Below are 18,497 nucleotides of genomic sequence, written 5' to 3' on the forward strand. Positions count from 1 at the left end.
TATTTCCCATACTTCATTGGTTTAATCTATCGGTTTTACAAGCTCTGCACGTCAATATTTTATATGTGTTTTGGAGGTTATTTGGTTGCCTTTTAGTGCATTAGCAGCTGTTTTAAGCGTGCGCTGATTTCTATACGTTTATAGCATGCTTTACACCACTGCATCCAACACTTTGCATTGAACTTGGTGATGTAAGGCTTGGATGCAGCTGCTCGGCCATGGAAACCCATTCCATGAAGCTCTCTACGCACTGTTGTTGTGAGAATCTGAAGGCCACATGAAGTTTGGAGGTCTTTAGCTAATGACCCCGCTCTGTCATTTTACCTGGCCTACCACTTTGTGGCTGAGTTGCTGTTATTCCCAGTTGCTTCCACTTTGTTATAATACCACTAACAATTGACCGTGGGATATTTAGTAGCAAGGAAATTTCACGGTTGGAGTCATTGCACAGGTGGCAACCTATAATGGTACCATGCTTAAATTCACTGAGCTCCTGAGAGTGCCCCATTCTTTCACAACTGCTTGTACAAGCAGTCTGCATGCCTAGATGCTTGATTTTATACACCTGTGGCCATGGAGGTAACTGGAACACCTGAATCCAATCATTTGAAGGGATGTCACAATACTTTTGGCAACATGTTGTATATGCTTTCTGTTTGTATTAAAAATCTTCTCCCTTCCTTTCAATTTTCGGGGAAAAAAATGAAAATACCCACAATAATATTATAATCTTATCAAATGTAAACTTCAAATACTCATATGTGGAGGTCTAGTAACAAAATACATTAAAATATTGTTTTGCATTTGTTTTTATTGAGTGTGTGCATGTTTTTTTTTGTCTTAGGGTGAAAAAGGTGCTCCAGGCCTGCAGGGAATCACAGGTTCTAAAGGAGAAAAGGTATGCTTTTCATTATAATTTTAATAACAGTAAATTCTTATTATAATTATTGTGTATGTTAAACATATCAAATACTGTATGTATAGAACAAATGCAAACCTAAAGTAGAAACATATTTGGTATGGTGTGTATAATGTATGAAGTAACACAGCTAGTCATGTTGAAAAAAAAATGGCCAATAACTGTAACCAAAACACAAAAATAAAGAAAAAAATATAAAGCTTTTATTCTAATAACCTAATCTTGCAAATGATCTTAAGGCATAAAAAAAAAGGTTCAATTTGCTGTAACAGGGAAACAAATCCTTCCTGATTTGGGTTGCTTATCCATAAGGTTCAGCCATATGGGATCCAAAGCAAAGCTTAGTCACATTCTTCCTATATAAATTACGATGACCCAGAATGGCGTTCATGCTCTGGAAGATGTTAGATGTGATAAAATGTATAGGGCAGAGTCTGCTTTGACGTCATCACATACCTGGAAGTCCGCGGGAAACCATTTACACACCGGACAGTATTGTTGTTCTTAAAGCGCAATTGCATCACTATTAATGTGAATGTATTACTTTTTAAAATAATGGATGTTTTAATGGTTTTATAGTATGTTGGGGTTTTTATTTTTATTTTCTGCATGAGCTACACTGATGGATAGTTATTAAAGGGGAGCCAAGTTCTGGATGTTTGATGTCTAGGGGATTATACAAAAGAATGTCTTGGAACCATTATGTTGATGCATACCTTGATCTTTCTTTAGTCAGAAGGTCATGGTTATCCGGTATACCTGCATTGTGTCTTCTGGTGGAGGTTTTATCCAGCTATCTTCAAAATACCGGTACTCAGAGGCTCTTAAATTGGTGGATGTGGTCACAACTTCTTCACTTTTTTGGACATTTTTATTTGTTCATGTTTGGACTTTAATACAATTTTTAAGTAACATTTGTATTTCTGTAGGACAAATTTTGTTTGAATTCGTTATCTTTATTAAGTAGCATTTATAATTTTTCTTTGATATATTGGATTCAGTGCAACATATTACGGTTTATGAATGTGTAGCACTACCCTCGTAAGAACCGCTGAATTTGGTTTGGGTCCCTTTATGCTCTGCACAGTCAGGCAACACGTTTCCCACACTTTGCACACTAGAGTCAAAGAACAGTCCTTGAGCTTGGTTTTGTGTTTTTATTAATGGGTTAAGAACTTAGATAGGGTCTAGGGTATATGTGATGCCCAAGGAACTGCAGAACTTGAGGTTAAACTCCTTAGCAACTATGTAGAAAAAATGCGGATAGCAATAGTCTTTTCTTGATGTACCTCCGCAGACCCCGGATGATTCCTCCTCTTCACCCAGCTGCCTAAGGGTATCCCTAGGCAAGGGGGCCCAAGAGCTGTTAATTTAGGACAGTCCCAGATGAGAAGCTAGTTGGGTCTTGCACCTGATTGTTCTGTTCCCTTATCTGGCCCAGGGGGTGTAAGAGTACTCACACTGTGCTTTCCTGTTCACTTAGTGGGTTGGTGGCTGCCTTCAGGCCTTACACTGAGCTTGCTCCTTCACTGCTACACAGGCTGTCTTCTCCAGGAGACTTTGAGGCAGTGGAGATCCTCTTCTCCAGCAACCTGCCTGTATGTGGGCTCCCCTCCCTGGGGACCCCTGCAAGTCTCCACACTCCAGCCTTCCTCAATTCATCTTCCACCCGACACTGACCCTGCTCCCTAGGCTCTGTGATATTTGAGGGTTGCTTTGGTCACCATGCCCAGCCTCCTGACAGAGGATTGGCCAAGGTCCCTCAAACATGCAGATCTGGGCCTCCTTCCCTGTTCCAGAAAGTTCTCAACTCTCCAGAAAGTTGGGAGGGCCCGATCTGTTACAGCCTCCCAGCCTGTGCTGAGGAGACCTCACTACCTCACTCCCAGGCTGCTATTCAACCTCTATCTAAAGGTTGTAGTGCATCTCAACACTTGGTTGCCTTAATAGATGCACTGCAACAAAGAGGGTATACCTGAATGGTTCCTAGAAGCCATTTATATTTTTTGCTATTAGAAACACATCAATCCCTTGTTTTAAGTAATCTATTGAGTTGATTAGAACAAGTTGTTTTCCTCAAAGTGCAAAGAGTGCCCCCTTGTCATTTGCAGCACCATTTACAATATTGACCACTGAATGTGTGAACTAATGTACATGCACTTTTACTTGGCAAATTGCGATGCAAATTTTTTTAACAAATACACCCTAATGTGATTGTGTCCATGCCACTTTAAAAAAAAGAATCTTTCTTGCTCTATAAACTGCAGGTTGTCATAAGTCGTTGTTAAAGTGACTCTGTTACTTTAAGAATATTGAAAGCCATTGGCAGGTTGATCATGTATCTATTGTTCAATTGCTATGATAAGCTGCCAATATAAATGTGTAAGAGATGGTAAGGAATGGGCAAGCTTCAGTACTAGAAAGAAATGCCAAGACTGTCTTTACCAGAACAGCCCAAAGCTCTGTTTTGTCTTAACAGCCCAACATGTAGTGCTGTGGCACAAGGCAGAAAAGGTAAGAGTACACAAGACAGAACAGGTAACAGAAACAGCTTGAGAGATAGCAGAAATATGGCTCACAAAGAAAAACCACATGAGCAGTTCATGATAAAAAATAGCACAGCAGATAAGGAAAAAGCTCAATGAGCAAAGACACAAAAATGGCAATAGAACCTTACACATTTGGCCTGATATAGTGTACTAAACTGAACAGTGCAAACATTTGCAGGTGTTACATTTTTTTCTTTTCTGATTCAACATTTTTTTGCTTGAACCAGTATCACATGAAGTTCTATGTGTTTCTCTGACAGTAGAGTTTCAGGCGCAAATATTTTTCATGCAAACATTTTTGAATGCTGAAATGACAGAAATCATGAAAAGTCAACAGAAAACAGGTAGAAGAGTGTTTCTGGAGGGCAATTGCTGGTATTTGTTTTTTTACAACTTGGCAAGTTGTCAGAAACTGTGGTATTCTGCATTACCTAAAAATTAAGTGCAAGTTTTAAAAATGTTTTTAAAAATTCTATTTATAAATGTTTAAAATTTTGCTTATTAAAAAGACATATGCCATTGCTGCAGAGGCCTCCATGTTCACCTATGACTATATCAAATATTTGGGAGAATATGGACACATTTTCAATTCAAACAATAAACTTGTGTTGGAAACTTAAAGTGATTCTAAAATTTAATTTTTTTTTGCACAGAGTAGCCTGGATCGTCCCTTTCTCAGGTCCCCCACAGGCTCTCCTTGCTCCTCCTTTCTGTCAGATGCTCCTACAGCAAGCAGCTTGCTGTTGGGGCATCCGATGCTCCACGTGTTCATTTACACATGTAGCCACGGCTTGCCCCCACCCCCTCTCTTTCTCCTCATTGGCTGACTGGCTGTGATTGACAGCAGCAGTAGCCAATGACTCCCGCTTGCTGTCTCAGCCAATGAGGAGGCAGAGACTCAGGACAAGCAAGGCTGTCATTCACATCACTGGATTGCAATGAGGCTCAGATAACTATTTGGGGGGGGGGGGGGGGCTGGGGGAGCTGCTGCACACAGAAGGTTTTTTTACTTTCATGCATAGAATGCATGAAGGTAAAAAACCTTCAGCCTTTACAACCACATTAACCATAAATGTATCCTCCTGATCACTAAAACACTTCCAAACTCCCAAAAAAGCCTCCCTCCTCCTTGTCAGCAGGTAAATGATTAAAAAACAAAAAGCTGTAGTGTAAAAAAAGACAGGAGACAGTCTTTGACAAGTCCTTTATTAACAGAAGGAAAATAAAAGAATGTCCACCGAAGTGATCCAACATCAATCATAATGCCCGTCGCCACTCAAAAAAAGAGAAAGGAAAAAAAAAAAGGCTTTGTCTAGACGCTTTCTCCCAGCTGTCTGACTGCTCTGATGGCTTGACAGTTCTTAAATATGTAAAGGGCGGGCTTTTTTTTTTTTCCTCTTTTTTTAGGTAGCGGTGGCGGGTATTGTGATTTACTTTGCATCTACTTCAGGGGACATTCTTTTATTTTCCTTCTTTTAATAAAGGACTTGTCAAAGACTGTCTCCTGTCTTTTTCACAGTACAGTTTTTTTTTGAGAATGTGTAGTGGTACCATGTACCCCATACTCATTAAGATGGGGGGGGCAGGATCTGGGGGCCCAGGATCTGGGGGCCCTCTTGCTAAAGGGGGACTTCCAGATTCTGATAAGCCCCCCGCCTGCAGACCCCCACAACCACAACCCAGAGTTGTGGGTAAGAGGTCCTTGTTCCCATCAACATTGGGAAAAGGTGCTTTGGGGGGTGAGACTCCATCCTCCCCAAAGAACCCCCCCATGTTGAAGGCATGTGGCCTGGTATGGTTCAGAAGGGGGGGCGCTCACTTGCGCCTCCCCTTTCCTGACCTGCCGGGCTGCATGCTCAGATAAGGGTCTGGTATGCATTTTGGGGGGGACCCCATGCCATTTTTTTTCTTATTTGGCATGGGGGTTCCCCTCAAAATCCATACCAGACCCAAGGGCTTGATATAGATGGAGGGGGGGGCCCATGCTGTTTTTTTAATTGCCGATAATTCTTTTACATTCAGCTGTCAGTGGGGAACCCCACTGACAGCTGAAAAATTAACCTGTGGTTTTCACTACTAGAATACAGTATGACTTGATAAAATAATTCATTCGGTATTTTAGTAACTTTTTTTAGTGAATTCAAACGTTTTGGTTTTTTTTAAATGCTATGCGGTATCCTATCGCATACTCTGATGCGGTAAGATACAGTTTAGTGAATTGTGCCCAATATCATCTATTGGATCATTTGTTGCTAGGTAAACTTGCCAAAAACATGCAAATCTGCCAGGCGTTCTGCTTCAGGCGACTTGGAGTGGAGATGTGAACCATCTCTACAGAGAAATATTGATTTTTTTCAAGCTTTGCTGTACAAAATGCTCAGGTGTGAATGCAGCCTTACTCTCTGAAGAACGATCTGCAGTGTATGGATATAAGGACATTTCACAGGTGGTGAGGAGGAATTTTGTCTTACCTATTATATGTTTTAACCCCCAAAAAAACTGCACCACTATGCCATAGCCACATGAAATTCATACAGTAGCAGGACAGTTCTAAGTTGCAGTATGGCCCCATTCACTTGAATAGGTTTGTTAAGCAGTCAGATAATTTATTCTCTTTCTTAGGAAGGGTGAATGGGGAGGGGGCAAAATTGCGGCTCATTCGTGATTTTTACCATCTGACAACCACAAATGTAAACAAGGCCTTAGGGCTCATTCACACAGGCGGGCAGGGGACGGTAAATGTTTTTACCCTCCACCGACCGCACACTTGAACAAGGAAATGCAGCCGCTCTGGATTTTACATATCCTATGTGTCTGTGGCAAAAATTAAACAGCATGCCACATTCAACAGGCGTTACCACAGTCGATTGAGACCCATTCAACTGAATGGATATGGCTGCAGCTCAGTAGGTCAGCATTTTCAGGGTTAAAACAGGCAGGGATGAGGTGACATATCTTCTGACTGCCTGTCAAACATCCTCTGAAAAGCAATCCACCACAGATTGCTTTTCAGAGGGGCAGCAAAGATAGCCGCAAATCTGAATGAGCCCTTAGAGCACTTTCAACCCCACCCTCCCACTCCTGATCCAAGAACAGCTTTTTCTTTCGCCACTGATACTGAGGCATTTTTCCTTTCAGTAACACCACCAACACAGGGAAACGTTTTCCTTTTCAGTGACACCTCCAACGTTTTTTCCTCCAATTGACACAATTGATACAGAGATAATTTTTTGTTCCAGTAGCAGCACTGATGCAGGGATAATTTTTCCTTCAAGTGACACCATTGATGCAGGAACATGTTTTCTTTTCACTGACACCACCAACTCTGGGTCATTTTTTTCCCTTACTGTGACACCATTGATATAGGAATAATTTTTCCTTTTAGTGGCAACACTTACAGGGGGATATGTTTCCTTTTGGTGACACCACAGATGCAGGGTCATGTTTTCCTTCCAATGACACCACGAATGCTGGGGCATTTTTCCTTCCAGTAAAATTACCTACAATATGAAGGGACAATTTTTTCCTTTCAGTGACACCACCAATACTGGGATGTTGTTTCCTTCCAGTGACATCACAGTTGCAAATACATTTTTTCCTTTCTAGTTATACCATTGACCCTGGGACATTTTTTTCTTTCAGTTACACCACCAATGCTGGGGCATTTTTTTTTTATCGTGACACCACCAATGCTGGCACAGTTTTTACTATCATAACACCAATGATGCAGGGACATTTTTCCTTCCAGGGAAACCACCAATGCAAGGGCATTTTTCTCCTTCCAGTGAAACCACTACCTCAAGGACAATTTTTTTCTTTCAGTAACACCACTAACATAAGGACATTTTTTCTTTTGCCTTGGTTAGCCCCATATTTGTGAACCAATATTAAACTCTTCAGCTTGCTGCAGCATAGCACAACTATCGGTACTTTTTTTAGAGCATGCCACAAACATTACATTTTGCTCTGCATGCGTGCTATTAGCACCTTCCCTTCCTCCACCCAGAGAGGTGGGGCTTACTTTTCCATCTGCACTGAAAGACCTTGTCCCAGCACTGATGTATGCCATTGAGTAAAAAATCATTTTACGAAGGGGAGGGGGTTGGACCATGCTGGCTTTGGATCTCTGGAGCTAAAGATGAAGTCACAGCCTGAGGAGGAGGTGTCCTGTACTGGGTGGAATTTCTGCTGCCCACCTCAGCCTCATTACAGGCAGTGCTTCTACTCTCACTAGGTGTCTTTTCTTTATCTAGCCCCAATAATGGCCACAACTAGCTAGAGCTGTTCTCACATGTGGCCCAGGGAGGTACTATTGAAATGAAAGAAAACATGTCTTTTCAGAAGAGCACATAGTCAGTATGGACAAGACAATAGAACACATGTTCCTGCACTATGTTTTACAGAGCTTTATGCCAAATATTATATATGTCTAGTTCTGAAGAAATAAACAGCTGGCAGCTTTTAAAAGTAGCCCAAATGGCCTAGAAATAACCAACCTGGCAACACTGCTTTGGTGTCCCCTGGAAGCCTTCTCCTTCCTATAGGTTAGCTGCCTCTGCTGTCATATCAGTACCCATCCATTACCTACAATTCTGCAAATTAACAAGTCTCTGGCATATATAAATAGATACAGCAAAACACTAGGGGTGGGGAAACTGTCCAGTCCAAAATATTTCTAATGACAAATAGTGAAAAAAATGTATACGAGCGCATCTACAAATGCAATGTAGCAGCTGTGCACCAGGTAACCATAAACCTTGTAAAATAATATAAATCAGAAGATGCAGCGCTGAACAGGAAATACTAAAGTAAATAAATAAATAAATAAGCAGTTCATATGATGATATCAAGGTGACTTCAAGTGCTCTCATCTATTCCTATCCTCCTGGTAACAAGGTGCTGTGCGATATAGTGCAGAAGGAATGCACACTCACCAGAACGCACAGTTTAATGAGCGTTTGTAAATATATATTTCCCTTGAGGTCATCAGCTGGTCAAAGTAGGGTCTGGAATCCAATGGCCTCCCTTCAGTGTTCCTGGATGTTATTGCTAGGACATCAGGATGATCCCTCGGATGTTGGCCTATGGACTGTTCCTTAAGTGGTTAAAACGCTCCTTCCCCAGCAGTGAGATGAATGGCTGTGAATTGATACTCCCCGAGGGAGTCAAAACAGAGACATATCCATAGTGTAGTAGATACGTATTTTATTGAGATAAAACGAGGATAAAGATCAATATTGTGCAAGAGAAATCATGGACTAACCGTCCAGTGTTAAAGATGGCCGCCGGAGCTCCACGATGCTCCGGCGGCGTGATGTCACAGCGTTCCTGGCTCCTCCTACGCGTTTCGTGCACACGCACGTCGTCTGGGGGGATTTGCCAATAACGCCGAGCCGTGTGACGCCAATTTATATGCTAGGCGCATGCGCATTAGGAAGGCGCCATGTTTTGGGAGTCTCATCCATAGGCATCCGGACGATCGTACGGGCGCCATTTTCCGTTGGTTTATTTTGAATGCACACTGTTATAGCTACAGTGTGTCTAACTAACCAGCACTCATTATCTGATGGACATAATGAGAACACTTATCGTCCTTAATCCATATTTAGCACTTAAGAACTGCTCAGTGTGTAGTCTTTTAATAATAATGAGAGAAACAAAATAAATTTAGAGTGGTATGATAAAATCTTTCTCAATCAGCCAAATCAAAATGCCAATTCGTTCCAAATAAAAATTGTATAGCACTAGCATATAAACAAGGTATACTCATAAAAATATATATAGGGTGCATCATAATATAGTGACATAAGGTACATTCAAGAATATCTATATCAGGATTATTATCAAAACACTAAAACTATTGCTATTAACCATAATTAATGTTATAAATAGAGATGAGCGAATTTCTCAAAAATTAGATTCGGCTGATTCGGCGAATTCCAGTATGAAATTCGATTCGATGCGAATTAATTCGCTACGAATTTAACTTATTAAAAGGGTTTCTAGGCTTCAGAGAGCCTTTAAATTAGTGCAGAACACTGTACCTTTAATTTAAATGCCCTTGGAGATGAAAACAAATGGAAACAAATAGATACAATGTTTCAACCGCTGTATGGAGTGAGTGTCCCAGAAATGTCAGAAATAGTCTATTTCTGACAGTTCTATGACATTCCCTCCATACAGCGGTTTCAACCGCTGTATGGAGTGAATGTCCCAGAACTGTCATAAATAGTCTATTTCTGACAGTTATGGGACATTCACTCCATACAGCGGTTGAAACCGCTGTATGGAGGGAATGTCATAGAACTGTCAGAAATAGACTATTTCTAACAGTTCTGGGACACTCACTCCATACAGCGGTTGAAACATTGTATCTATTTGTTTCCATAAATGGATCCATTTATGGAAACAAATAGATACAATGTTTCAACCGCTGTATGGAGTGAGTGTCCCAGAACTGTCATAAATAGTCTATTTCTGACAGTTATGGGACATTCACTCCATACAGCGGTTGAAACATTGTATCTATTTTTTTCCATAAATGACATTCTGCAGATACACTTAGAGGAGTGCTGCAGATACACTTTTTGCCGGCTTGGAATTATTCTTATTTTCATCCTACTTCTTCTTCTTCTTCTTCATCCTCATCCTCTTCTTCTTCTTATGAGGGTTTCAACCGCTGTATGGAGTGAATGTCCCAGAACTGTCATAAATAGTCTATTTCTGACAGTTATGGAACATTCACTCCATACAGCGGTTGAAACATTGTATCTATTTTTTTCCATAAATGACATTCTGCAGATACACTTAGAGGAGCGCTGCAGATACACTTTTTGCCGGCTTGGAATTATTCTTATTTTCATCCTACTTCTTCTTCTTCTTCTTCTTCTTCATCCTCATCCTCTTCTTCTTCTTATGAGGATGAGGATGAAGAAGAAGAAGAAGAAGTAGGATGAAAATAAGATTAATCCTACTTCTTCTTCTTCTTCTTCTTCTTCTTCATCCTCATCCTCTTCTTCTTCTTCTGAGGATGAGGATGAAGAAGAAGAAGAAGAAGAAGTAGGATGAAAATAAGATTAATTCTAAGCCGGCAAAAAGTGTATGTGCAGAGCTCCTCTAAGTGTATGTGCAGAGCTCCTCTAAGTGTATCTGCAGAATAGAGGAACTCTGCACATACACTTTTTGCCGGCTTGGAATTCTTCTTATTTTCATCCTACTTCTTCTTCTTCTTCTTCTTCATCCTCATCCTCTTCTTCTTCTTCTGAGGATGAGGATGAGGATGAAGAAGAAGAAGAAGAAGTAGGATGAAAATAAGATTAATTCCAAGCCGGCAAAAAGTGTATGTGCAGAGCTCCTCTAAGTGTATGTGCAGAGCTCCTCTAAGTGTATCTGCAGAATAGAGGAACTCTGCACATACACTTTTTGCCGGCTTGGAATTATTCTTATTTTCATCCTACTTCTTCTTCTTCATCCTCATCCTCTTCTTCTTCTTCTGAGGATGAGGATGAAGAAGAAGAAGAAGAAGAAGTAGGATGAAAATAATATTAATTCCAAGCCGGCAAAAAGTGTATGTGCAGAGCTCCTCTAAGTGTATGTGCAGAGCTCCTCTAAGTGTATCTGCAGAATAGAGGAACTCTGCACATACACTTTTTGCCGGCTTGGAATTCTTCTTATTTTCATCCTACTTCTTCTTCTTCTTCTTCATCCTCATCCTCTTCTTCTTCTACTGAGGATGAGGATGAAGAAGAAGAAGAAGTAGGATGAAAATAAGATTAATTCCAAGCCGGCAAAAAGTGTATGTGCAGAGCTCCTCTAAGTGTATGTGCAGAGCTCCTCTAAGTGTATCTGCAGAATAGAGGAACTCTGCACATACACTTTTTGCCGGCTTGGAATTATTCTTATTTTCATCCTACTTCTTCTTCTTCTTCTTCTTCTTCTTCTTCTTCATCCTCATCCTCTTCTTCTTCTTCTGAGGATGAGGATGAGGATGAAGAAGAAGAAGAAGAAGTAGGATGAAAATAAGATTAATTCCAAGCCGGCAAAAAGTGTATGTGCAGAGCTCCTCTAAGTGTATCTGCAGAGCTCCTCTAAGTGTATCTGCAGAATAGAGGAACTCTGCACATACACTTTTTGCCGGCTTGGAATTCTTCTTATTTTCATCCTACTTCTTCTTCTTCTTCTTCTTCATCCTCATCCTCTTCTTCTTCTACTGAGGATGAGGATGAAGAAGAAGAAGAAGTAGGATGAAAATAAGATTAATTCCAAGCCGGCAAAAAGTGTATGTGCAGAGCTCCTCTAAGTGTATGTGCAGAGCTCCTCTAAGTGTATCTGCAGAATAGAGGAACTCTGCACATACACTTTTTGCCGGCTTGGAATTATTCTTATTTTCATCCTACTTCTTCTTCTTCTTCTTCTTCTTCTTCATCCTCATCCTCTTCTTCTTCTACTGAGGATGAGGATGAAGAAGAAGAAGAAGTAGGATGAAAATAAGATTAATTCCAAGCCGGCAAAAAGTGTATGTGCAGAGCTCCTCTAAGTGTATGTGCAGAGCTCCTCTAAGTGTATCTGCAGAATAGAGGAACTCTGCACATACACTTTTTGCCGGCTTGGAATTATTCTTATTTTCATCCTACTTCTTCTTCTTCTTCTTCATCCTCATCCTCATCCTCTTCTTCTTCTTCTGAGGATGAGGATGAGGATGAAGAAGAAGAAGAAGAAGTAGGATGAAAATAAGATTAATTCCAAGCCGGCAAAAAGTGTATGTGCAGAGGTCCTCTAAGTGTATGTGCAGAGCTCCTCTAAGTGTATCTGCAGAATAGAGGAACTCTGCACATACACTTTTTGCCGGCTTGGAATTATTCTTATTTTCATCCTACTTCTTCTTCTTCTTCTTCTTCTTCTTCTTCATCCTCATCCTCTTCTTCTTCTTCTGAGGATGAGGATGAAGAAGAAGAAGAAGAAGTAGGATGAAAATAATATTAATTCCAAGCCGGCAAAAAGTGTATGTGCAGAGCTCCTCTAAGTGTATCTGCAGAGCTCCTCTAAGTGTATCTGCAGAATAGAGGAACTCTGCACATACACTTTTTGCCGGCTTGGAATTCTTCTTATTTTCATCCTACTTCTTCTTCTTCTTCTTCTTCATCCTCATCCTCTTCTTCTTCTACTGAGGATGAGGATGAAGAAGAAGAAGAAGTAGGATGAAAATAAGATTAATTCCAAGCCGGCAAAAAGTGTATGTGCAGAGCTCCTCTAAGTGTATCTGCAGAGCTCCTCTAAGTGTATCTGCAGAATAGAGGAACTCTGCACATACACTTTTTGCCGGCTTGGAATTATTCTTATTTTCATCCTACTTCTTCTTCTTCTTCTTCATCCTCATCCTCTTCTTCTTCTTCTGAGGATGAGGATGAAGAAGAAGAAGAAGAAGTAGGATGAAAATAAGATTAATTCCAAGCCGGCAAAAAGTGTATGTGCAGAGCTCCTCTAAGTGTATGTGCAGAGCTCCTCTAAGTGTATCTGCAGAATAGAGGAACTCTGCACATACACTTTTTGCCGGCTTGGAATTATTCTTATTTTCATCCTACTTCTTCTTCTTCTTCTTCATCCTCATCCTCTTCTTCTTCTTCTGAGGATGAGGATGAGGATGAAGAAGAAGAAGAAGAAGTAGGATGAAAATAAGATTAATTCCAAGCCGGCAAAAAGTGTATGTGCAGAGCTCCTCTAAGTGTATGTGCAGAGCTCCTCTAAGTGTATCTGCAGAATAGAGGAACTCTGCACATACACTTTTTGCCGGCTTGGAATTATTCTTATTTTCATCCTACTTCTTCTTCTTCTTCTTCTTCTTCTTCTTCATCCTCATCCTCTTCTTCTTCTTCTGAGGATGAGGATGAGGATGAAGAAGAAGAAGAAGTAGGATGAAAATAAGATTAATTCCAAGCCGGCAAAAAGTGTATGTGCAGAGCTCCTCTAAGTGTATCTGCAGAGCTCCTCTAAGTGTATCTGCAGAATAGAGGAACTCTGCACATACACTTTTTGCCGGCTTGGAATTATTCTTATTTTCATCCTACTTCTTCTTCTTCATCCTCATCCTTAGAAGAAGAGGATGAGGATGAGGATGAAGAAGAAGAAGAAGAAGAAGTAGGATGAAAATAAGAATAATTCCAAGCCGGCAAAAAGTGTATGTGCAGAGTTCCTCTATTTCTGACAGTTCTCTGACAGCTTCTTCACATGTACAGCGGTTGAAACATCTGTATCCTAAATGGAAACTAATAGATACAAATTGTATCTATTAGTTTCCATTTAGGATACAGATGTTTCAACCGCTGTACATGTGAAGAAGCTGTCAGAGAACTGTCAGAAATAGAGGAACTCTGCACATACACTTTTTGCCGGCTTGGAATTATTCTTATTTTCATCCTACTTCTTCTTCTTCTTCTTCTTCTTCTTCTTCATCCTCATCCTCTTCTTCTGAGGATGAGGATGAAGAAGAAGAAGAAGAAGTAGGATGAAAATAAGAATAATTCCAAGCCGGCAAAAAGTGTATGTGCAGAGTTCCTCTATTTCTGACAGTTCTCTGACAGCTTCTTCACATGTACAGCGGTTGAAACATCTGTATCCTAAATGGAAACTAATAGATACAATGTTTCAACCGCTAAACATGTGTTCCTTCTGTCAGAGAACTGTCAGAAATAGCGGAGCTCACTGCAGGGACACTTTTGCCGGCTGATCGGGAAATATTCGATTCGCGCACCCGAAGTAGGCAAAATTTCGGATTCGACGCGAATCGAATATTTCCTGAAATTCGACTCGAATTCCAGTTCGCCTGGTTCGATTCGCTCATCTCTAGTTATAAAGATACAGTTAAATAATATCTATAAATCTTTATAAACAGCATATATAAAGTGATATCATGATTTAACAATCCTAACCATTGTTAATGGATGGCAATAAAAGATTATAAGATAAAATAAAATAAAAATAAAAATAAAATGGATAAAATGGGGGGACAACAAAGATAGCACCATTCTATTTCCTGTTCTATTCTCTTAAAGTTACAACTGAAACATATGGCCAAAAGATATTAGCTATTATTAATGAAACAGTTTAAATCTATATCTATGTTATGGCCTTTTGGATGCAGGGTCTGGAGCTCATGTATCCAGCGTGTTTCAAGTTGTGAGACTGCCCGCAGTTTATTAACCCCCCTCCAATGGGGTTGTACCACATCTACTCCAACAAATTGTAAGGATGATGGGTCATTGTTATGTTTCCGTTTGAAATGATAGGACAAAGAGTGATCCTTATAACCCTTTTTAATGTTATTAATGTGTTCTCTCAATCTGTCGCGTAAACGTCTGGTGGTGCGTCCCACATACTGGAGTTTACATGGACATTCGAGGAGGTATACTACGTTTTTACTATAGCATGTTATACATTTATCTATATTGTATGTTCTTCCCGTGGTACATGAAGTGAAGGAATATTGTTTATGTTTTCTTACATTATTAATTGTGCAAATGACGCACTTATTGCAGGGAAAGAATCCTTTTATATTTGGTGCAAAATAAATTTTCTCTGGGGGGTTAATAACATTTGGTGCTAATCGATGTCTCAGAGCCATAGCTTTTTTGTATATGACTTCTGGCTTATCTGGTAGAATTTTAGAAAGAATGGGATCCGTCATCAAAACATTCCAATTTTTATTGATTATGCGTTTAATAGCTCTGTGCTGTATAGAATATGTAGTTATAAAAGGACAAGTTAATGATTTTTTGTCCGTTTTTTTTGTCCTCTAATAGTGTACTTCTATTTGTATTCGCTACTTGCTGGATTGTGTCATCAATATTTTGTTGGGAATATCCTTTTTCCAGAAATTTTCTCTTTAAAGTCTCAGCTTGTGTATAATATGTCTCGAGTTCAGTACAGTTCCTGCGGATTCTTAAAAGTTGACCTTTCGGAATGTTTGCCAACCATGTAGGATGGTGACAGCTTTCAAGCGGGATGAAACTGTTCCTATCGGTTTTTTTAAAAAAGGACTTAGTGACGATCATACCATTATCATTCAATAATGTCAAATCTAAAAAATGTATTTCAGTAGTGCTGTACGAATAGCTTAATTCAATATTGAGTTTATTGTCGTTTAGTGTTTTAAAAAAGTTTTTTAGGGAGTCCTCCTCCCCATTCCATAATAAAAACACGTCATCTATAAATCTTTTGTAAAATATTAATTCAGGCCACTCTCTGGCATAGATTAAAAACTCCTCCCAGTAGGCCATAAAAAGATTTGCTAGACTGGGGGCAAATTTTGCCCCCATCGCTACGCCTTTGGTCTGTAAAAAGTAATTACGGTCAAACCAAAAATAATTGTTTTGCATAGCGAACTGTAACAGTGATAAAATATATTCAATATGTGGGGGGGATAAAGTGCTATGAGTGTCCAAGAAATATCTAGTGGCTTCCATCCCATCTGCATGTGCGATGTTACTATATAGGGACGTGACATCCGCTGTAACTAAAAAGGTCTGAGGTGAAATCCTGATGTCTTTTATATCATTAAGAATATGTTTTGTATCTTTTAGAAAAGAGGGGGTTAGTGTAACCAATGGCTGCAGGAAATAGTCTATATATTCTCCTACTTTTGAGAATAATGATCCTATTCCACTGATGATAGGTCGTCCTGGTGGTTTAACTGGATTCTTGTGTACCTTTGGAAGTATATAGAACACCGGAAGTCTCGGAGCTGATGGACATAGGAAATCCTTTTCTTTTTTGTTTATTATGCCATTCTCAAATCCCCTTTTTATGATATGTTTCAAACCTTTTTTAAGGGTTGGTAGGGGGTTATTAGGTAGGCGCGTGTAGGTGGTGGTATCATTGAGGATTTTGTAAGCTTCCTCAAGGTAATCAGATTTGTTAAGTATAACCACCCTCCTCCCTTGTCCGCTGGTCTAATGATCAGGTCTTTTCTTTCTAGAAGAAGGTCAATCGCTTTCGTAGTATCTGTATTAGGAGTTCTTTTGAGTTTAAGCTCTTCCAGATCTTTTAATACCAGTTCCCTAAAGATATTAACATGAGACCTGGATTGGGGTGGGGGGTTATAGGTTGAGGCATTCCTTAGTGTTGAGTAGTTAGCAGTATTGTTCTGATCGTAAATACTAGGATTAGAATAGAAATACCGTTTTAAAGAAAGTTGTCGTGAGAATCTATGAATGTCAATATAAGTTTGAAACTTATTTAACTTTTGTTTTGGGGCAAATTTAGGCCCCTTATCCAAAAGTTGTAACTCAGGTTGTGTCAATGATATATTACTCAAATTAAAGATACCTTGACCGGCTATGTTTTCCTTCTTTTGCCTGTTTCTGTTGACCCTTTTGCCGCCCCTTTTCCCTATACGGAACCGCTTCTTTTCCGAATCCTTCCCTCCCCTAAATATGGATTAAGGACGATAGGTGTTCTCATTATGTCCATCAGATAATGAGTGCTGGTTAGTTAGACACACTGTAGCTATAACAGTGTGCATTCAAAATAAACCAACGGAAAATGGCGCCCGTACGATCGTCCGGACGCCTATGGATGAGACTCCCAAAACATGGCGCCTTCCTAATGCGCATGCGCCTAGCATATAAATTGGCGTCACACGGCTCGGCGTTATTGGCAAATCCCCCCAGACGACGTGCGTGTGCACGAAACGCGTAGGAGGAGCCAGGAACGCTGTGACGTCACGCCGCCGGAGCATCGTGGAGCTCCGGCGGCCATCTTTAACACTGGACGGTTAGTCCATGATTTCTCTTGCACAATATTGATCTTTATCCTCGTTTTATCTCAATAAAATACGTATCTACTACACTATGGAGATGTCTCTGTTTTGACTCCCTCGGGGAGTATCAATTCACAGCCATTCATCTCACTGCTGGGGAAGGAGCGTTTTAACCACTTAAGGAACAGTCCATAGGCCAACATCCGAGGGATCATCCTGATGTCCTAGCAATAACATCCAGGAACACTGAAGGGAGGCCATTGGATTCCAGACCCTACTTTGACCAGCTGATGACCTCAAGGGAAATATATATTTACAAACGCTCATTAAACTGTGCGTTCTGGTGAGTGTGCATTCCTTCTGCACTATATCGCACAGCACCTTGTTACCAGGAGGATAGGAATAGATGAGAGCACTTGAAATCACCTTGATATCGTCATATGAACTGCTTATTTATTTATTTATTTACTTTAGTATTTCCTGTTCAGCGCTGCATCTTCTGATTTATATTATTTCTAATGACAGACCTGCTTACACTCAAAGTGGCAACTAAAGACTGGCACATCTGACATAAAATACACCTAAATAATTATTTCAAATCCCAAACAGGAACAAACCTACATGTCATAAATGTCATAGAGAACCTGATGATTTTGTTCACATTTGTATGAAACTGTAATAAGCTCAGGTACTTTTGAAGATGTGGACATCAGTGCCCCGTGAAGCCATTTCCTACGGATCCTAATATACTATGCTAGAAAAACGGTGCCATTTCAAAGGATTCATGCACACCCTTTTAACATTAGTGTGTGGAATAAATTGATTACCCAAAATTTGCCCCTGCATAAATTGACATATGAGCCAGAGGATACCAGGGAAATTTAATAAGATCTGGGGTGCTTGCTTGGTTAGTGAAGACACCTATGACACCCTGTCCTCAGTTATTACCGACTCTACTTAGATCTTCTCTATACCTCCCATCTATTGCATTTTTTGATTTATAACCAAATCACATGAAACACTGAATTTTTGCTTTCCATATTGTACTTTATTAGAAAACTGACACAGCACTTGTTGATCTATCTCATGCTTCAATTTTCAAACCAATAATTATATCCTCACAATGAATGCTGTTGCTTGCTGATCATTTGTCAAACATATCCAGTTTGTCCACAATCCATCCTTTATGTCCCAGTCATGGCTGGATCTAAGGGGGTGCTGGGGTGGGCTGCTGCCTGTGTCCAGGCTATGTGCAGTACAGGGTTGGGAGAAGGAG

At 40.1% G+C, this 18,497-nt stretch overlaps 1 protein-coding gene across 3 annotated transcripts in view; it reads left to right on the plus strand.

Moving 5' to 3' along the window:
• The window catches only part of COL15A1 (collagen type XV alpha 1 chain), a 1,471,644-nt gene that overhangs the window by 651,908 nt on the left and 801,239 nt on the right, over positions 1–18,497 (plus strand). For all 3 annotated transcript variants that reach the window (XM_089690361.1, XM_089690362.1, XM_089690363.1), the window contains one exon: positions 845–898. In XM_089690361.1, the coding sequence (XP_089546487.1) occupies positions 845–898 (54 nt within the window). The remainder of the gene's footprint in view (positions 1–844; positions 899–18,497) is intronic.

This window comes from Staurois parvus, unplaced genomic scaffold, assembly GCF_062004578.1.
Source record: "Staurois parvus isolate SC_StPar_1 unplaced genomic scaffold, SC_StPar_1.0 ptg000527l, whole genome shotgun sequence".
NCBI classification, from domain to species: Eukaryota; Metazoa; Chordata; class Amphibia; order Anura; family Ranidae; genus Staurois; species Staurois parvus.